Here is a 21,579-nt window from a genome sequence, read left to right as displayed (position 1 = left end):
ATTGCCCACCTGTTTATCGGGCTAACCACTTGCACATGAATGTCGCCTAAGCTTTATTATCTCTTCGATTTCACTGTATATTATGTACATACATATTTAATTTAATGCAGGGAATCCGGGTTGCAGGGATGGAGTCAAGACTGTATCAACACACTTACGGGGAGGGCACTGTCTCCAACATTTTTCTCTATCATTATTCATTGAAGTAATACAACTCTAATTTCACGCTTAGAAGGCATCTTAGCATCCCACCCCATGTAGTTCTAAATCAAGCAAGTCCAACCACGCCCCAGTATCCCCCAGAGACGCCCAACTATCATGCATACATTTATACCAGAATGAGTTTATCCCCTAACTTTGCGATAATTAGGAGGACTCCAGGTCCTGCTAATGAATTTGACGGCCCAAACAGGGACTAAAGATATGGCGCATACAACTGCCACTCTCCAAACCCAGCTCACGGTAATAACATATTTCAAATCAAAATAATCTCCCAAAAATGGTACACTGGCAGCATACACAAGTGCAGTGCCGACAATGCAGAGAATCATTGTAGGATGCCATGTAGTAATCGATATTGCAACCATAGCAAGTTCGTTCAATACCAGTGCGGTGAAAGAGACACTGATCAATCTGGGTCCAGAGGTGGCGTCGACAAGAATTTGAGAAAAGCCCTGGATAACAGACCCCTGGTACACCGACACTAGAACCCAAGTGAAAAAGGATCGGTAGCTGAGACTTCGGCCTGATTTGAGCTCTTTATACAACTCAGGATAGAGATTAGCGAGCTCCTCGTCCACATCGCGGTCTAGTACAAGAGAGAAAACGGGTGCATTCGTATATACAGTGGCGTATCCGACGAGCAGCCAGTTAATAAAGAGACCCTTTGGCTCGAAATGCTTGGCGATACTGTAAATGGTCTGGCACGCGCTGATAATCAGGCCGCGATGCATAATGAACTGTGCTAACTTGGCGGACCTTTTATAGGAATTGCGGCCGTGCCAGACAAGGAGTTTGGTAAGATGGTGAAATTGTGTAATGCTGAAGTCAGCTGCAAGTGAGGCTTGACGGCCTTCTTTGCCGACAATGCCTATTCCGACGTCTGCCGCCTGGATCATAGACACATCGTTGCCGCCATCCCCAATGCAGCACACCCGCTTGTTGGTATGTTGTCTGATAAGAAGAGCAACTTCTGCCTTCTGGGTTGGGGAACAACGACAAGCAATAACCGTGGGTAGCATAACCGCAGTAGAGATAAATGAGGAACGGAACTGGCTTAGCATCATAGTCAACGACTCTCCATCGATGAGCAAGCAGGCTTCAGGTTTGTTTCGCAGGAAATCAAGAACTTCCTGTGCTGACTCCGGGCCCTTCAATTTCGAGACAGTGTGAATGGGTTGTCCGCGCGATACTAGCCTTGAAGAAACGGCAACGCATCGAGCTGTCTCAATTTTATCGCCTGTGAGCATCCATATTTTCACACCAGCATTTCGCAGAAGCTCGAGGGACGGCTTTACATCCTTTTGAAGCTTATCTTCAACGCCAGTTACTCCAAGAAGTTCCAGATCGCATTCAAGGTAGCTCCGAATGACTCTGGCCATAAGAGAGTCCCTCGAAGTCAAAGATAGTGACGCTTGTTTGTAATGGGCGGAAAAGTCTTCGTATCGTTCCTCTGTGAGACTTTTCCGCCCAACCACCAACGTTCTCAAACCTTCCCGGGCCATATTTGCTGTTTCTTCCTCAAGCCAGTCATTAGCTGCAACTATCGAAGACATAACGGTATCGGCACCCTTTTGAAAGAACCAGATTTCGCCTTGTGACTGTTCTGGTTCCTGTCCGTGAACAAATTTCACGACGATTCCCATTCTTTTGCTGTCTGAAGTAAACGGGAAAATATCTAGGATATCAGCTTTCACTACAATGTCCCCGGATTCTATTGAGCGAAGGAGTATTTTTTGCCTATCACGATACGCTAGTTGAACACCAACGTCTTCGGCATATTTGACAATCGCTATCTCATCTGGGGAAGAGGCTTGGTAGGTGGTGACCTGTTGTCCATCTTTTTCTTCCGATGTCGGCGTAACGTTATGGCATATAGCAAGAGCCATGATCAAGTCTCTCACTCGAGAGCTAATTTCTCGGCGTGTTCGCGTAGTTCCGGTGTTACCCGCTTGGAGTGCTTTCAAAGATGACGGTGTGACAAAGACTTTCGAATCGGCTTGATTTGATAATGGGGACGAGGAAAACCCCTGGCGAACATACGCTGCGACTTCCTCCATCGCCTCATTAGCGTACGACACGGTTCCAACGTGTATCTTTTTCAGTTCCATCTCTAATAGCTATTAGCGTATCAAGACAAAGTCTTTGATTCAGGAAAAGGACAAACCATTTTGTGTTAATGTGCCCGTTTTATCAGAAAGAAGATACTCTATTCTCCCGAGATCTTCTGGAATTGTGCTGGTTCTGACAATTGTATCAGGAATTCCTTTATCTCGTTCAATAAATCTTCCATAAACAGACTTCGCCATATCAAGATTAACTCGTAAGCTCATTGGGATGATGGTTGAGAACAAAATAAGATAAATCATGATGGCAATATACCATTTCTTGTCATTTGTGGGCTGAAACCCTTCAAGCGCAACAAGGACGATGGATAAGGAGAGAGTAAGGACACAAAGTATTTTTGTCAAACTGTTGATCTCGTATTCAAGCAGTCCAACTTTAGAGCGAGACGGTGATGTAGACAACGCTGATCGTGTCTCGGAGCCTGTATATATAACGACTGCAAGCGTCACAGTATTTGAAGCAAGGACTGTATTTCCCCATGCAGTGTTATCGATAGTCAGGGGCGCAGATTGGGATTCAATGGATTTTGAGGGTGCATTACTATTTTCAGGAGAACCACCAGTTTCAGGTGCAGAATCATATGATGCAGGAACGGCAGGCGAGAGGACTAATTTTCCAACAAAACCATTGACGCTCTTTTCAGGAGGTCCTGCAGTAATATGAATTCTATAAAATTCCGATAAGGGCAAATTCTGGGTAAGAGGAGAGGCAACCCGCAATTTCCAGTCGGTTTCTCCATCTAATTGATCTGTACGAATGAATGTATCCACAGAGTCGTTGCTTTCGATGGTGGACCGATTTTCCGACCGAGCATCTACTCGGTTATAATCACTAGAATGTTGTTTTGAACCAGAAGATGCTGGTGGCTCATTATGTAGGGACTTCAGTATTACGACGTCGGCTGGTAGACGTTTATCCTTTCGAATTTTTAGGATATCGCCTACTTTGAGATCCTTGGACTTTTTGGTGGTCTCAAAAGGGGCCCCCGTATTGCCACTGTGTGCTTCCCCGGAAACTGACCGATTATTTTTACGCTGTGGGCTGAGGTCGAATGTCAACACGGTATAGTTCTCAGAGTTTGCCTCGGCATCTCTTCTCCGGCGGGCGATGTCATCCAGGGCTTCCTTGCCTAGGGAGATGGTTACCACAAAGGCTAGTGGCGCAATGTAAGATGACATATAACCGATTCGTAGCACTGGTATGATTTGTGAAAGGGCAACGAGAAGAAAGTAAATGTTGAAGAAAAAAGAGAATTCGTTATATAAAGTACGAGGGAGGAAACTCCAAGGCGTATATTTCGCATTCGATATAGCGTTGATGGGGTACCGGAAGTTTTGTCGCTGACCAACCAAAATCACGCGGCTGGGCTTTGGCTTTAAGGAGCCAGGTGCACCTAAGACACTGCTACTATCCCGCGCCGCAGGTTGTCTCCTTGATCCCGCAAACCGCAATTTTGATCGCAGACGCGCGAAAAAGCCAACAACAGGAGAAGAGAGACCCGGAGATTGCCGCGCTTGGCCGGCCATTTCAAGAAGTGGAACGTTGTCATCTGCGTAGCTTGAGTCGGCTTGAGACGATATATGGCCCTCCTCATCATGGTCATGAAGCAAAGCGCCTAAATCATCTTGCGAATGTTGTCCTATTGTTTCCCGGTTATGGTCTTTCGGGTAGTTTCGCGTGGTGGCGCGGATATTTCTGAGTGCAATTCCTGGATTAGACCAACGACTATCCGCCTCCTTATGATACGCATAGTCCAGGCTGCGCCGCGGCCTCGATGCACCGGCCCCAAGTTCCTCTAGGTCAAGGTCGTCGTCATCAGAGTTCGAAAGCAAAGAGGGGCTTCTCGAGTTAAGTGGACGGTGGGAGCTAGAAGGCATTATGCCGACAGAATGTCGTTATCGCAGGAGTAAGGACTCTGTATTCATATTATGTTCCGGTCTTACAAGACCTTTGCTGTCGTTTAGAAGAACTCCAAAAATGGTAGGGCGATGAATGCTAACATGCTCGCTGGTTTTGTAGCGGCCTGTAGAGAGAGAGTTGATCGGAGTCGACCGTATGCAGTGCAGGCAGTGGTGGCTCATTTCGCTGTTTGATGGCTGCTCCGCAACACTCGATGAATCGACGTCTTCACAAGCACCATCCACGTGATCCCAGCGGTTGTGGCAATGTAACTATGATGCTCCGAGACACGCCCGCCCATCTCCAGGTGGTTCGTCGACCTTGCGCCTATTTCTACTTCTTCTACGAGAAAACAAGTAAGATAACGGCACGCATTGACAAGGCCTGCGCCGCTCCCCATACAATTCCTCCGTCGGTGCCGTTTGGCTACGGCCCGCTGTTTTGATGTTTAGCTGGCCAGTTTCGGCCCGCCGTTGTTCCGCGCCTCGTCACTAACAGCCGTCAAGCTGTTGAATCTTTTGAACCTGCAAGGTGTCTGCTTTTCCCGCCGCGGCACGGTAAGGACATTGCACATCATGGCTTTGTTTTTGTTGTTTCCGTTTTAATCTTTTTTTGGCATTAACGTGTTCGCAGAAGCGGCATTCTCCTTCCTTGCTTAGTTACCTTAATCCTGCATTTGCCTCCTTTCCATCTCGAGAGCCCTCCTGTCGCAGAATCGTCTCTCGATGGCGGAGAAGCCACCGCCGGGCTATAACAATAGCCCACTCGGAGACACGCTTCGACTGGGGTCGTGGAACCCAGCACACCGACCCGATTGCGACTACGGCCAACAACAGAAGGAAACGCCCGGTTCGCTCCTTGCCGTTCAAGCACCAGAGTCGCTTTCAGGCCCAGCGATAGAGCCTGAACAAAAAGTTTGCGGTCTACCACTCCATTCATCTAAGGAGACGAACGATGATGGTGGAATGGTAGAACTTACGCCGGACCACTCTGAAGATGCTACTCCTTTTCCTAATGGTATCGCAGGCCAGAGGTGTGCCCCCTGGGAGAACCTTGAGACTCGGTCTAAAAGTACGACGAATCCAGCGATTAATGACTCTCTAATCGATTCGGTTACGGGATCGGACGTTAAAACTAGAACAAACTCTTTCCCTGACGTTCACATCGACTCTCAGAAAATGGTCTTGCAACCAGAGGAATGTGATGAGACTGTGAACCATTCCGCTGGTAATGAGACCGTCAGTAGCGAGTGTCAACTTCATACTGGGCCTACTATAGGCGCAAATAGTCCCTCTAAAGCCGATACTTGGGGTGATGCGTTCACGAATTCCGACGATGCAGATTTCTTCACGCAAATAAGCTCCCAGACAAACCCAGTATACATTCCTCCTGAATCTGAATCTCGATTTGACGAGGGTGTCCCGCTTGTGAGCAACATCGATGTTCGACAGGAGGATAACCCTCCGCACGCGATTGAGTCGTTTTTCGCCCAAGATGATCCCGCTGGTGACGCGGACTTTTTTAGCTCACAGAAACCATGTCCTGGTGTGAATCGTCCCTTAGAATTTCAGCGTAAATCGACATCGGATGTCCTTCAACAATTTAGTGCTGAAAATGAACCTCCTTCCAATGTCGCCATTAGTACTGTTACCTCACCCTCAACAGCTGTAGCTCATGAGCACAGCTCGCCACTGGAACTGACGAATACTCCTAACGTCGAGGTTGGAGAGGAGGAATTGGCAGAGAGGTGGAAGGCATTACTGGAGGATGATGATATGCTAATAGATGATGATAATGCGCCAGTTGACGAAGTCGGTACCATGCCAATTGCCGCAACGCGGCCGGACCTTACTACGCCACAAAGATCCAATATTTATACCCCTCATCAGCCTTCAACGTCCGAGATAGTTGGTGACTTACCAGCCGCAGAGTATTTTCCAAGCCAGGCATCAACAGCATCAACGGTTGAAAGCTTCTCTAACCGATCGAAGGCCGGATATCAATCCCCGTACGACCTACCATTTGACATTCGCCCAAAACATACTGCCGTTCGCGCAGCTCCACGCCCTATTGGTATTGATGCACCTCCGAGCAGCATTTCAATGTCGGGACAACCTCCACAAAGCTCATCTTTCATACCACCGCCTCCGGTAGGGACTGGGTATCCGCCTGCAGCAGGTCCACCACCACCTACCGTTCATACCACTCCACCTCCAAGTCGAGAGCCCATCAGGGCTGGCAGCTTTTTTGAAGAACTTCCTCCAGTATCGAGATCGCAGCCGCCTACCCGAGACCGATATAATCCCCAAGCCAATAATACCACCCCACAGACTATTAGCGCTCATTCAGCTCCTACCCCATCGTTTCAAGAGCCAAAAATCGATCCCTATTCCAAGTTCCAACTCCAGCCTCCGACCCGTTTGGACCCCTATTCGACCCTCTCAGCTCCCCCCTCGCAGGCCCAAACGCCATCCTCTTCCCGTTACTCTCCCCGGCCTCCCCAGCCTTCAACTAAATCTATTCCATACCCACGATATTCCCCAGCACCACCGCAACCCCCTACCGCACCGGTACCCCCATCATATGTCTCGCAGTCACCTAACGTGCACACATCTGTAAATACGCTTCCATTCCAGCCACGAACATCCAGCCCGTTGGCTCATAATGAACCCTCCAAATCTCAATTTTCCCCACCACGTAAGCAAGACTCCTTTCCGAACCCTGCCGCCTCTTCATTGCATTCTCGCATTCCCCAGGCTGCGTCAGATTCACAAATAATACCTCCTAAGAGATCTATGACCCAATCCCCTGGAAAAATGGCACCCTTTCAGAGTAATGGAGGGCCGATGCACAAAAGGCCAGCTTCCGCTCATGGTCCCAGGTTGCCAGTACAACACGCGCCGTTTCATCAGGTTTCCACACCGGGTGTTCATAATAACGTATTGGATGTGATAGAACCCACTGACGGTCAAGAAAATGATCCTTTGGGTCGTTGGAAAGGGGCCCCAATTTTTAAATTCGGGTTTGGTGGGACCGTAATTAGTACTTTCCCAAGGTATATTCCGAGATATGCGACCGGCCAGATCAACCCCCGGATGAAACCCAATCCTGGAGACCTCAAAACCCACTCTGCTGCACAATTTTTGACTGAAGACGAATCATCTACCAAGTTTCCTGGGCCTCTTAAAAGCAAATCAAAGAAAAAAGAGGTTCTGATCTGGCTATCTGCTATGATATCTTCTTTGGAAAACAATCTTCCAACGATCCACCCAAACCTCCATCCCATGGAAGAGCATCGTGAAGATACGAACATACTTTGGAAAGTAGTGAAAGTCTTAGTCGAACACGATGGGGTTCTGGGGGGTGCTGCAGCGGAAGCTAGCCTCCAGAGTGTTTTTCATCCAAATCTTAATGACTCCAAAGTGACAATACCCGGTCTTAGCTCTCAGGTTGTCCAGTCGACTTCTAGTTACTCTGCTACCGGCCAGTTGCGCGCTGAACCTACCGGTGGTTTAGGAGTTGATGCCATCTACAACAATCTCGTTGCTGGCGATAGGGAGAAAGCAGTCTGGGATGCGGTTGATCGTCGTCTTTGGGGCCACGCAATGCTAATTTCATCTACGATGGAAAAATCCGTATGGGGCCAGGTCGTTCGCGAATTTATTCGCCGCGAGGTTCGGTCGCTAGGACAAAATACGGTGTCCTTATCTGCTTTATATGAGGTGTTTGCGGGCAATTTTGAGGAGAGCATTGACGAACTTGTGCCTCCATCTGCACGGGCTGGGCTACAGATGGTAAGTATGCATGCGGGCCCTGGACCTACTAAAAATGCTCTTGAAGGCTTGAATAAATGGAGGGACACGGTGAACTTGATACTCAAAAACAGAAGCAGTCAGGATCACCAGGCTTTACTGGCACTGGGCAAGTTGCTTGCATCCTATGGACGAGTTGCAGCATCGCATGTTTGTTGTCTGATTGCAGGAACAACAGCCGGACCCATATTTGGGGGTATTAATGACCCACAAGCAAATGTCGTTCTCCTTGGAGCAGATCATTGGCGACACCCATCTACCTTTATGGTAGATCCATATGCCTACATGCTAACAGAGGTATACGAATTTGCAACATCGGTGCTAGCTGCTTCGCCGTCCCCAATATTACCTCACCTTCAGCCATTCAAGCTCCAGCATGCGGCCTCACTAATTGAGCACGGACACAAGGCCGAAGCACAACAGTATTGCGAGATAATTACCGCAAATGTTGCCTCAAGATCTGCCGTGAAATCGCCATATTATCACCAACATTTCATCACCATGCTTGACGAACTATCCTATCGTCTAAGACAAGCCCCGACGGATGGTTCATCTTCTTGGATGTCGAAACCTAGTATGGAGAAAGTGTCTGGGTCAATGTGGGCAAAGTTTAATAGCTTTGTTGCTGGTGATGACAACGAGATATCTAATGGAGCTGGAAAAGCGGGCGACGGCGATATTGGCCCCTTTGCCAAGATTACGGGAACTCCCCCTGTTAGCAGACCACCGTCCGTTGCCGAGACGTATGGGTCATATTTTCCTCAAGCCCAGGCTATTCCTACAACGACGAGCTCTCGATATGCCCCAAATAGCCAATATGCCCCTTATTCGTCTCCGGAGCAATCTTATGGCCGTCGATCCTTCGAGACGCAGCCCTCGCCTGGAGGCACCTTGGGCAGATCCTATTCACATAAACGACGTTCTCAAGACCCTTCAACACCGCTCGAAAATACTTCTGTTTCAGTTCTCTCAAGTAGTATCTACTCGCCACCCACCGGCTTAGGTGCCACTGCTACGTCTTCGATTTCGCCGTACGCACCGCTTGCTCCTGTTGAAGAAAGACATTCTCCCCTTATCCAGTCTCCTACCAGTGAAATTCCAGCCATGATGCAAAATTCCACTGGTAGTTTTGGAATAATCCAAACACCACCAGATCAATCATTAGTAGAACACCAGGGTATAAATGGTGAGCAGATTAGTTATCAGCCACCCACCTACGATCCTCCCTCTTTAAGTACTGGGTATGAACCTCCTTCGTACACGCCTTATTCTCCTGAAGAAGAGAATCCGGATCAGGAAGCAAAACCGAGGCAGTCCTTCATGGATGGTGACAGTGACGGTGACGGTGGGTTTATGGCTCGGGCAAACAAGCTGGCAGAAAAGGCACGATTCGATCGCGAAGCTGCCGAGGCAGTCAAAAGAGCAGCTGAAGAAGATGGTAAGTGCCTTTAATATTTTATATACTATAACTAATTCTTTAATAGCTAAACGACCTGCGGCTTCAGAGAAGAAAGGCTGGTTTACTGGCTGGTTTGGGAAGAAAGAAAATCCCAACTCTAGCGGTCCTGTTCGAGCAGACCTGGGTGATGACAATTCCTTCTACTTCGATAAAGAGTTGAATAGATGGGTTAATAAGAATGACCCCGGGGGCGCCACAGCAGTGGCGGCACCTCCACCTCCGCCAAAAGGATCTACATTGTTAAGTCAATCCGCAAGCACTACACAAACACCAACAACACCTGCACCCCCGAATGGCCGACCAGGCCCTTCTCCAATTCCTGGAGGCGTGGGTTCCGCGCCTTCTACAGGCATAATGCAACTTCCAACACCGCCGTTAGTCTCTATGCCCCCCCCCTCAGGAAGTCCCCGCTCTATTCCAAGGTCTGTCTCTGCTGGTGCCCCAACCGGACCACCATCGCGACCTGGTACATCATTAAGCACTGCTAGCTCTATTGATGATCTCCTTGGGCCTCCACAGCCTCGAAAGGCGGGAACCCTAAAAGCAAAAAAGAAGGGCCGTGGCTATATCGATGTAATGGCAAAATGAACATGTGTTCATGTTTTCATCGAATCTCATGATTTATGATATGAAGGATTGATGTAAACTGTGGCCCTCTCCTTTTGGTCTTGCGTTATTTTACATGCAATTTGTTCTTTGGCGTCCAGCTGCATAGTCCTGACTAGTCCTGACTTTCAGGGAACGAGTAGTCAACAGACCTGCTTGATTTGCACATTTAACTAAAAATGTCGCTTTCTAACCTGATTTTTTTAATACACTGGTCGCCACTTGGATAAGAGTGTATTTCGATGAACCCCTTTTGTGCATCTTCATCCCTGTTGTTCTTCCTATGCCCCTTGGTAGATCCATCGGGGTTTGCATATACTGTTTCAAATACCTCCATGGATATTTATTTCATTGGGGTCTCCTGCTTACCCTTAGACCTGTTGTTTCCTTCGCCCCACCTTCATTCCGCCTCGATTTGGCATTATTCAGCGGTTTTCTAATATATGGTATTATAGAAATTTACGAGCTGCGCTCGTTTCTGAATTGATGTATTTTTAATGGTTCCATGGTAGATAATTTCCAATTTTTTTGTTTTTGAGAATGAGGGTAACGTAACGGTCCGAAAAGTCAGTTGATTACAATGCCGTTTACTCCCCAAAGCACTGGGGTCCTAGTATGGAGTACCAGGACTGGGTCAGCTGTCTGCAAAGCCAGGGAATGTATGGTTGGGTTTACGAAATAGATTCTTTACCCCCTACGGAGTATAAGAATTGATGTAATACTAGATTTTGGAGTATTTAGCAAATGTTGTCAACGAGTTGGGAGAATAAAGACTTACAGTCAAGCACGAGTTGTTATCGTTGCAAGTGGCAGTGAGATATACATATAAAATTAAGGCAGTGTTATCGAGAAAACCTACAACTGAAAATCAGCTATGCATCGTTGGTTTCCAGCATAGAACTCACACGCAACGACCTTCGGGCTCAATCGTCCAACACTCAACACCCGACCCCAGTCTTTGCCGTCAATTCTTACACTAGCCCAGCCCTCCTCATTCTGCCCATTCTCTCCTCCAAGCGCCCTCATACGCTCGCTAGGGGCCTCTATCTCTTGGCCATGGAGCGTGGTGTCTATTTCGGGATTCGCCAATCCTGTCCACAAGCTAGAAACCCTTAGAGAATCAGTCGCAATGCCTAATTTCAGGGAACCATGCTTGTTTGCACTGAGTTCGAGCTTCGGGTTAGAGCTAACACCGCCAACTAAACCAGTGGTACTAGTTCGCATCGTATCCATAGCTAGTTTATTGAATCGTTCCGAGATGCTTTTGAGTTGAATTAAACTAGGTAGCACAATGTTAACGTCTGGGTCGCGGCAACGCGGCTCATGAAGCGTTTCCACGACCGTTGGGTGTAGTATGCGCACTGGGACTTCTTGAGTAACAAGTGTTTCCCTCTCGCGAGATTCGATTTGGATCCCTTCCTGCCTGGTGGGGTCTGACGACTGGTCCGCAGAAACGCCTAAGGCATTTTTGTCGGATATCCAGGAAGAAGTCACGACTGTTAGGGATAGCAGAGGTTGTGCTCCTTTTTTAGTCAAGCGTAAGCTAGATGAGCTCGCGTCTCCCGCCGATTTGAGGGCTCTATGGAGGGCCGCAATTGGAACTTCCAGATTGATAACATTAGCAGCAGCCGACATCGAGTAGAAATCAAAGATCGCGTCCTAGATATCTCGATTCAGCGACATACTTGAATGTGAACTTCCAAGCACATAAGCGGAAGTATAGGGGAGCAACCCACATACAATTGGAAGGTGTGCCCATACTTGGGAGCCTTGGTCTGGAATGACAGTAAATCGTACCAGTTCCTTTTCAAGTTGTACCCAACATAATTTTCCCAGAGACGACAGTGACGCAGTGAACTCTGGAAAAGGGTCAGCATGTACATACACATACATGTCAGTTGGGTAGCGTACTCGTAAATGTGCCGATATTCGTTAATTGGCTGCGGAACCTCATTATTAAAATTCATCACTGAGAATTTTTGGGATCGTAAGCCAACAATAAGACTGTGTTCATAGATACTCCGTAAAGGCTATCCACCCGTTGTCAGCCTTGTCTGTATGGATTCAAGTCGCGTCATTACAAGTTAGCCGCTTAGTAAGCAGACGCGCCCGCACGTGACAGCGTGTTGCCCTCCTCGAGAAGAAGCGGGCTGAGGGACCTACGCGACAGACAACACGTAGCAAAAGGATTACCGCTCCGTGATGTGCTGTGTTTTGGGAACAACCAGACATTCCCAACGCAATTCTTGCTGGTGGCAATGATAGATATTTAAGGTTTGGTCTGTGCGTGGCGCCCTTCTAACGAAGCGCTAGAGCCGAATCGGCTAGCCTGTCAACTCTATTTGCACCGTGTCGGGCTCTGAGCTGAGCTAACTAGTTAAGCTAGCTTAATCGTTCGATGTCGTTTGTCCTCTTCTCCTTCGCCTCGTTAATCGCCGGTTCCTCAGCTGCAAAGGCGATTTTGTACACCAACTTCTCTGAACATTCCACTCGCTTGCTCCTCTTTTTTCTCTCTTTTAAGTCCTGTTCTCATGTATTCTTCCACCCTGAGACTTTTGCACCAACATCTTTTTCCCGACATTCTCTTGTTACATATATTTTACACCCTGGACGTATCTTGATACCTACGCTCTCTACAGTAATTTTACTTGTTTCACTATCGTTTAAGACACAGTTATATCGCTGCACTCCATTCTTCGAAGTCCGACAGTTTGCTCGAATCGGACCGCCCACCTGAGAATCGCTTTTGTGACCGCAGATAATAATTGATTGGTCCACGACCCTTGCCACTCGCTTTCCCGTCTTTGACAAGGCACCCCGATATACACCCCGCGATGCGCTTCTCCCAAATCGAAAATGGCTGAGTCTTCATTTAGGCCGTTAATGACGGCCCTGTGTCCAACTACAACCATCTTCAGAACCCGATCACCGTCTCCCAGACGACCTCGATCACCAGACAGAAGAAATCAATTTCCATCTGTAGATCTTGATCCTTTACTATCGAACTTGTCACCTCAGTCTACGCTAAAGGCCCTTTCGGCTACTACCGCCGTTCCATCGGACAGACTCGACCCCTCCAATGCATTAGCAACAAGCATTGCTAACGTATCAACTGTCGAGCGTGCCTTCGGAATAAAAGCTGCCCTGGCAGCACAGAAACTAAGAGAATGGTATACCGAAGTTTTGACCTGGGATTGGCCCTCCGACCAAGAAGCTAGCTTAGGAAAAGGCTTTTTCCCTTCGCATGCGGCTTCAGAAGACAGGCTTGCCGCCAACGAGGCTCAAAATCCATATATCGGCTACCTTCCTATCGAAGCTATCGCTCACTATGAACGCAGGATAGAAGATATTAGGGATAATATAGATGCCTTGGATGTTGAAGTATTAAAAGAACATGTTCTAAACGTTCATATAGCGTCCCGTTCCCGGCCTATATCATCTCAAAGTGCAGCGCAAATTGAGATAAAACCGCTATCCTATGTGCAGCTAAGCGATTTTACTACTATTATCACTGCAACAATTCTTCAGGCTCTTCCAATCCTATCGAGATTAAACAGTCTGTTGTCTACTTGGGATATCCGACTTAGCGTCCTGCGGCAAATACCGAGCTTGCTCCATCAATTAAAAGAGGTCAGATTAGCTATCGATACTGCCCTAATTCGCCTTTCGATGGGCATGTTGCCCGATAATAATGATTGGCCATTTTCTCAAGACCTCCTTGCTATCGCCCGCCAAAAGTTAGAGAGAAAGGTCACAAGCTTAGGAAGACAAATCGACCGCATACTTGATGAGCTTGAAGGCCGCTCTGACTCTCTACCCGAAAGCTGGATTGATGATATGGAGAAAATTGAAGCAGACTTTGCCACTTGGATAGCACAGGTACAAAATATATCCCTCAAAAATGACTGGCAACTTCCTGTGTCGCCTTCCGAGTCTGAACGGACACTTTTACCTGAACCTAGTTTCACTTCTAACAACAACACATCTTTGCCTTCCCAAACACCAACAACAGCTCCCTCAAGGGCCCAAAATTTTGCAGTAGAAAGCTCAGCGAATCTTCCATTTATAAGTCCAGCCAAATTTGCCCAGCCATCTAACCCTCGCCAGGTGCAAAACCTGCCCTCGAACATAAGCTCAAGCGCAGAAGCTCGTATTAACGTGGATATAAGACCTGTCATCCAATTAGATAATGACAATCTCCGCTCCCAGATGGCTGAAAATCAGAATTTTCTCACCACTACTCCGCAAATGGAAGTACAACAAGCATCGCCCATATCACAGCCACCGAAAACAAATGAAGGAAAAACTTTCGAAACCTTGGCATCGATTGAAAAACAATGTCCCAGGAGTATCAAAGGTGGGCTCGTCTCGCCGTTGCTCGCATCGCCACCTTTGAAGGCAAGAGTCAATGGCACTCAAACCTGTTACGCTCCAGAGAATCCAGCACCGGCCGATTCCTCCCAAAGTGTGGTCAGACCAAATGGACAACATCATAAAATTGAAAACTCTTACTCGTCAGATAGAAAGCTGATTGAAACTCCACCCACTGTTTCTCATTTTGCACAAGGACACCAAGAAAAGTGCAGCTCATCGGCCGACCACCGTATTGACATCGTTTCTCCTATGAGAAACGATTATTTTACTTCTAGCCCCCACGGCCCTCTACCAAAAAGTACCTGTCAAGAATTCGCCAATGAACTATCAGCACCCAGAAATTTACCAAAGAATCTCGTAAACCAATCGCCCTGTGAAGAGCCAATTGACCGACCCCTCACAAGCAGATCTTCAAGGGACTCTTATAGCTTAACTGAAGAGAGCTGTTGCGGCATGGGCTCTGATGATCTTTCGTCGATTCCACACGGCTCACCGAATTTCATAAGCAGCCCTCCAGATTCTACAACATCTGTACACGAAACTCCAAGCCCACCCTGCCCTGGGTCGCCATGCTTTCCAGACCCCGATGGCTTATTTATCCCCCCCGATTCCCCCAACGCTTCCATATCATCGCCTGCCTCGATGTTAATATCATCCACACCGTATCTGATGCGCTGTAAGTCACCAGAGGACCAGTTGGAGGAAAAGATTAGTTCCATACTCACTACCATTCCCGCACGAATTCACCTCGGATACACCCCGGTTACCAATTCATCTAAGCCTGCGGTAGACCACCATCCGCAAACTGTGCCACGATCAAGTCAAGGCCGGCCACGTCCATCCGTACCTCCACGGCCTGTTACCCCCACCCCCACTTTAACTCTCACACCGGCATATGACCGTCTCAAGCGACGGCATGCTCGATCAGAGAATGAAAACCCCGTAAGATTGTATCATCTTTATCGTGGCGAAAAGCAACCCCCTTTAAAGCTGTTTGTGCGTGCAGTAGGCGAGGAGGGAGAACGAGTCATGGTGCGTGTTGGAGGTGGTTGGGCAGACCTTGCTGAATACCTTAGAGAATATGTAATGCATCATGGACGACGACGAATGTCTGAAAGCAAGCTGGAGGTCCAAGAGATACCCACTAACTCTCCCCACCGTTCTCCCGGTAGAATACCGGACACTGGGCGCACTACTCCAATTTCCCGACCAAGCTCGGCGTTTGACATTCGGCCGTCACCCCCGCTCGCCATTCGAAAAACCAGACAACCGAATACCTCTTCAGCGCCGCGTCCGTCTTTGACTGTTGCCAATGTTGAAAAAGCATCCAGAGCAGCCGGAGGGTCTCTTCTTTTTCCACATCGTCGCCTCTCTGTATCTTCTTCCACGTCAATCTTTTCTAACTCGACACCACTTGGACTCGCTGGCCCGACTCCTAAATCGAGAAATATTTCCATGAGCCCTGAGAGCGAGGCATGGGTAGAGGACATGATGGGTCAAGCCCGGAAGACATCTGCAACTTTACGCTCGAAATTATCGACAGGGTCATTGCGTGGCTATCGTCCGTCCCCCATGGCTGAGCCCATTCCACAGCTGAAGGGAAGACTAGATCCAAATTTTCGAAGAGTGAGTGATTTTGCAAGCCATCCGAGCAGTGGTGGCGGCCCTTCGAATAAACGTGTTTTCCTCAAAGGTCTCAATAAAGGAAAAGTTTGAAATTTTTCTATACATTTTACTCTTGATTTTGCCTGTCCACATTTTTCTTGCCGATGTCGGAGCATATCATACCTTCCTTTTGGCGTTCCAGGCAGCTAAAATACATATGAGTCATGTATAACTGGTCAGCTCCCCGCCTTTGCATACTTCTTTAGCCATATTCTATCTTGACATAGCATGGCCAAGTGATCAGATTACGTACCAGTCGTATCTCGATCTTTATTTGCTGCTGACATCTTACTTTATAAATGTATATACCCATACATATGCAAGGGTGTTATGTTGTTCGATGCTCCCCCCCTCTTTTAGTATTCATATTCATGTGATACTGTTGTTGCGGGTCATTCTTGTGAGCTTTATGTCTGGATTACTTCTATTTACGTTCTATACGAGACTTGATTGAATAAATAGCCTGGAAATATGGAATAACCTCGGTACCAAGAAAAAGGCTGTGTAAATTGTAGCCTTTCTGCAATAGAATGAATATTAACTACATAGAGTTACGACCAAAGTATTATACAATCCAGATTTCAAATCAGTACGCTTCCTTTATGGCAAAATTCCAGTATTCATGTAATGAAAAAAATGAACATAGCAAGAGCAAAAACGTTCCTTACGTCGATCTGGGTCCTTGGTTTATACTCCGCTCATCCTTCTTGATACGATAGAAGTCCTTACTTAATAACTTCCGAAGCAATGGCGAAATGACTTGCCCTGCTTCAACAGGCTCTTTGGGGGGCTGGTCACCAATAGATGTACACCCAGGGCGATTTTGAACACCAGTTGCCGAAGCTGAAGGTTGCTGTCTTTCACAAGGTGGTGGAGAAGATACCTGCGCCAGTTGTGAAGATTGTTTTTGTTTTTGGGATTGAGTTTCCGGGCTCGTCCGGTCGGGTTTTCGTTGACGGACGGGCACGCTGGGGAAATTATATTGTTTGTCGATCGTTTCGACTTTCTTCTGGAAGTGTTGGAATAATGCTTCGGCTCTGCTGAGGATTTGTATAAGATCTATGGTATTGGAGAGTTCATTCACTACAGGAGGCTTTCAGTTAGCTTTTAGTTTGGAAAATTAACAAATAGGGGCAATTTACCATATTTAAGAATTTCATCAAAATGGTGTAGATGTGCGATTATAACATCCCGATGTTTTTCCAAGATAGCAAGAGCAATGAATATATGAAAGCTACTGGAGAGAAAGTCGGTCCAGAGAGCTTCCCATAGACGTAAGATATCTACCCATTCAAACTCGCGCTTGAACCAAACAAGGAACATGCGAAAAAAGAAGAAGAAATTTGTGCTCTCAGCTTTCTGAAGATGAAGATAGAGCTCCGGATCCATGAGTTGAACAAGCTGATCTAGGGTAAGCAATTGTTCACGCATGCCAGACTGATCGCGTAGGAAATTTCGCTCCTATGATATTGTTAGAGCTATTATGCGACAGAGACGGAAGACTTTAGGGTGGAGAACATACCATGCGATCCATAAAGCCAACAAAGGCCCAGAATGCAACTGCATCGTCTTGCATGACAGCATATATTGGAGCAAGGAGGTCACTCATACCCTGGACATAACCCAGGTCACGATTATATTCATTATACGTCAGGAGCATGTCCTTCATCTGCTCTAGGTGAACGTTCGTCCCCGTTTCAGCGAAAGGAGAATCTGGGTCTGGATGAGGGATGTCCTCTCCTGCAAAAAGTGGTATTGTCCGGTCTGTACGATGGACATCCTTTTCTGTGGAATGACCCGCCGGTGGCGGTATTCGTTAGCTTTCAGTCAATGCAAGAGGGCCCTTAATGCTACCTACCAATTCTATTTTTTTGCTCTTTCCACCATTCATAGTCCTCGCTCGTGGATGCGCCCTCTACCATACGCTCCCACCAGCCTCCTTTCAGCCGCACGTACTCGTCCCTTTTCGAATTCATTACGGCATTTCGTTCATCTCGACTGCTATCCCATGAATATACTCCTAGGAGGAACAGCCAAGCTTCTTTCCGTACACCGTCATTGGCGTCCAACCCGCCATGGAAGATTCGCTCTTTTGCTTCATTGACAGTTATTTGCAGCCGGCCAGTTGTAGAGTCAAACCAGCTCTTCCATTCTTCTTTAGAGACAATCTTTCGCTTATCACTGATTGTCATATTAGCTGCTTCCATATTCAATATTTCAAACTCTCCGACCGATGTGTCCTCCATGGCCAACACATCCTTTGCTGTCCATATTCTCTGGTTCCTTTCACGGTCACTTTGTTCAGAGATTCCCATTGCCCACCGTGCCAGGTATATTCTTGCACTATCAAATTCATCTTGGAGAGTTTGGACTTCCGGGTTTATCATTAAACGCCGCACCTGCGGTGGCAGCTTAGGGTGATCAGCCAAGTCCTGTGCTGTTCGTCTAGTGAATGTTGTGATTTTGCTGAGTTGCTCCAGAACCTTCCACCGGGTTTCCTTGAGGGCTTTTGTTATTGGGTCCATCTCCGCCTCCCTTTGTGGTTGTGTTGTGACGCCAGCGTTGGATGGGGTTTTGACAGCTTTGTCAACCTTTGGTAAATGGCCAAACGATGTCTTATCTTCTTCGGAGGGGTTGATCAAATACACGTTTGGATCTGCACCAGAGCGATATACCTCGACATATCTCTTGAGCCACCGCAAGACCTCATCCCCTCCCCAGAACATGTGTCCATCTTCGAACGGATTGAAGCTTTCCTTAGTTCGTTTCTTTTTCTGCAAAATAGTGGACTCGCATTCAGAGTCATGGAAGAACAAAGCAGCGGAGCTATCGCCTGCTTTTGTATTGATAACCAAGCTCCCAAACCACCAGCCCAGGCTGGGAGGGCGTACGAGTAAGGAGTAAATTTGCGAGAGAGGAACCGCAAACGCGTAGAGACCAATGGAGTCAGTATGGGCTGTTGTGGTCGGCAACGGTGGTACAAGGTATGATTGGCGTGGAGGAGATGAGCCTTCGGCTAGGTCGACTTTCACGTAGGTAGTGTAGGCGTCTCCCAGAGACGATTCAGGTACCCAAGCGAGTAGATATGAAGACGCATCAGCAGCGCTCAAGGGGGACGCCGCGGCAGACGCGTTTTCGCCCTCGACTGGAGCTGACTTTGCCTGGATAAGAGCAATGAAGCCTGGTATATTGTCTTTGAATGACGGGGTGGGGTGGACGTAGACCTGGGTATTCTGGAGTCAGGTTTTTGTACGAAACAATAAATGAGAGGATGGGTTGAATAGACCTTGCTTTTGGAGAATAGCAGCTTCACTCCCCTCCCTGTCTTGGTATGCGTCACCGTGCTATATTCTCCCTCTTCATTATCGCTGATATCGTAGAATGAAGCGGACGGCGAGGGTGGGGATGGCGGAGGGGTGAACTGGGTGGAACGGCCAGCCATGGCCAGGCTGGCGGAGACGCTGAGAAACCCTCTGCAGATAGAATAATAGAGATGGACTAGTGATGCAGGATCAAGGGCTGCTGAATCATGCAACAAGGAAGCCTGCGGTGCTTGTTCAATGTCGGAGATGCGGGATGGATGGAGTGACGTAGTTAACTAACTAGTTAGTTAACCACGACTTTAATGATAAGGCGGTTTTGCTTCAACACCACGACGGATAACAAAATCAAGGAGCCATACAATATTTGTCGCTGGTCATCGGCATGTTATGTTGTACTGCGTACTAATAGAAATGGGAGGGGGGCACGTCCTCCAGCCTAGCCGCCACCTTAGGCGCACTTCAATCAAGGCAGCAGCATTCAGGGGGACTCAGAAGCTGCGGTACATCCAGGGTAACTAGCTTACAGCGACGGTAGTGTGCCTCTCTTTTAATGTGGCCATTGGCCCTTAATACAGATTCTATAGGCATCTGCCAACCCATCCACACCCTATGCTAAACTAGCAGGCAGATGCTATCTTTAAACATCTAATCCAGAGAATGGTGCTATCCAAGGTATGGAGTAGATCATGTCAACCCGTTGATCAATCGTTATACTAGGTAAAGCTGTATTTTATGGGCTGATATAATAGCTGTATGATTTCATTAGCCCTAAGCCGAGCTTGGGACCTACTCTTCTATATTTTTGAGTGCTATGTAGGATAACAAGTACGGAGTAGTTCTCCTAAAGCGACAGCTGCTCTAGAATTCTCCCCTCTTTGGCAGCGTCTAGTGAGCCAGCAGATTTAATAAAACCACAAGTCTTTTACTGAAATTTTGCTTCTGTATGGGGTGATAGCCCCCAACTCACCCCGTCTGTCCAACATCGGAAGGTTAATAGTGTGCAACAAGACCGAATGGCGTTAGAATTGGTTTAAGGGAAAGCCAAAATAGCGGGGAGGCTGACGTAGTTCTGTGGGAGGAATAGTGAGTGGACATGTTTATAGTTTTTTGAGGGACCGCTATCAAGAAGGCTCGGAACGGTGGTGCGTGACTATCCCGTGAGAGGGCATATGTATGCACTCTGCGTGGAGTATAAGTGCAATTGAATGGATTGAATGTGTTGCAAAAAGGGTTGTGCTAGCAGTCATTGGTGTCCTTGGGGTCGTTCAAGGGCATCCATACGAATGGAAGCCGGATCGAAAGGGGCTTTCTTTTCTTTTGAGTATAACGCCGACCCCCTACGGAGCAGACGTGGCAGTTATGTCAGTCCCGGTACAGTGATTGGTAAGACTGGCAGTTCTGGCCTTTGCAACGATCCAGCAACAGGGTTGCCAAGTACAGAGAAGAATATGCCTGGCCGAACGGCCGATACGGAGCCTGAGGACTGCTGGCGAGTCTGTTCATGAGTAAGGGGAAGTCTTGGCCGTGTGGCGCCGGCGAGCACGAGGGCAGCGATGTGGCTTCATGGTGGGCCTTCATGATCAAGCTGAGGAATCTCTTGTGCGGGAAGAGCGAGATGGAGCAACGGCCGCTTAGCTAGTTAGCTCGCGAGTGGCCGTCCGTCCAGTCCAATTCGAAGTATATAGCGAATGCCACGGGTTGCCATCGCGAAGGATGCGCGGGAGCGACACAGCCAGAGAGTACAGACCCACCGAGCACCGCACTGCAGCCGCTGTTAGCTAACGAGTTATGTAACTAACTGACCAGAAGAAGGGGAGAAAGGATAGCCACGTCGGGAGTTAGCCGCCTTGGAGCGTGGGCAACGGCGATGGTTACATAGGACGGGGAGAAGAGGATCAACGCGAAACAACGACGTCGGCCAGCAGGATCCACGGCACTCTCGCGATCACACTCTCTACCATCGTTCTGATTATTATTATTATTGCTGCCGATACCACGCCCTCTGTGCGCTGCAACGACCCAAAAGCTTCATCCTTCGCCCTCCAGCCCCCACTCGCGCGCTGCCCGCGGGGGTTCTCGAGGCCTGCGAGGCTGT

General features: G+C 48.0%; 5 protein-coding genes across 5 annotated transcripts; 2 read left to right on the top strand and 3 right to left on the bottom strand.

Annotated features, from left to right (window-relative positions):
• Positions 1-344: 344 nt before the first annotated feature.
• Positions 345-4,223, bottom strand: NEO1 (putative aminophospholipid-translocase; the record flags this gene model as incomplete). The annotated part of the gene is made up of 2 exons (XM_049250798.1): positions 345-2,332; positions 2,387-4,223. 2 exons carry the CDS (start codon positions 4,221-4,223, stop codon positions 345-347), a joined length of 3,825 nt encoding a protein of 1,274 aa, XP_049110382.1.
• A 747-nt stretch (positions 4,224-4,970) lies between these two features.
• On the top strand, positions 4,971-10,104 carry SEC16 (vesicle coat component; the record flags this gene model as incomplete). Its single annotated transcript, XM_049250797.1, has 2 exons — positions 4,971-9,495; positions 9,542-10,104. The coding sequence occupies 2 exons, from the start codon at positions 4,971-4,973 to the stop codon at positions 10,102-10,104; spliced, it is 5,088 nt and encodes a 1,695-aa protein (XP_049110381.1).
• An 873-nt stretch (positions 10,105-10,977) lies between these two features.
• Positions 10,978-12,076, bottom strand: hus1 (Checkpoint protein hus1; the record flags this gene model as incomplete). The annotated part of the gene is made up of 3 exons (XM_049250796.1): positions 10,978-11,781; positions 11,863-11,981; positions 12,034-12,076. The coding sequence occupies 3 exons, from the start codon at positions 12,074-12,076 to the stop codon at positions 10,978-10,980; spliced, it is 966 nt and encodes a 321-aa protein (XP_049110380.1).
• Positions 12,077-12,978: 902 nt separating this feature from the next.
• Positions 12,979-16,212, top strand: LOZ57_001711 (uncharacterized protein; the record flags this gene model as incomplete). The annotated part of the gene is made up of 1 exon (XM_049250795.1): positions 12,979-16,212. The coding sequence occupies one exon, from the start codon at positions 12,979-12,981 to the stop codon at positions 16,210-16,212; it is 3,234 nt and encodes a 1,077-aa protein (XP_049110379.1).
• Positions 16,213-16,825: 613 nt separating this feature from the next.
• GYP7 (GTPase activating protein) lies at positions 16,826-19,603 on the bottom strand (the record flags this gene model as incomplete). Its single annotated transcript, XM_049250794.1, has 5 exons — positions 16,826-17,244; positions 17,304-17,622; positions 17,684-17,946; positions 18,020-19,394; positions 19,448-19,603. 5 exons carry the CDS (start codon positions 19,601-19,603, stop codon positions 16,826-16,828), a joined length of 2,532 nt encoding a protein of 843 aa, XP_049110378.1.
• Between the last annotated feature and the right edge of the window lie 1,976 nt (positions 19,604-21,579).

This window comes from Ophidiomyces ophidiicola (assembly GCF_022830035.1).
Source record: "Ophidiomyces ophidiicola strain CBS 122913 chromosome Unknown scaffold_4, whole genome shotgun sequence".
Lineage (NCBI taxonomy): Eukaryota > Fungi > Ascomycota > Eurotiomycetes > Onygenales > Onygenaceae > Ophidiomyces > Ophidiomyces ophidiicola.
Note: the sequence above shows the minus strand (reverse complement) of the source record. Positions and strands in the feature narration are given on the sequence as shown.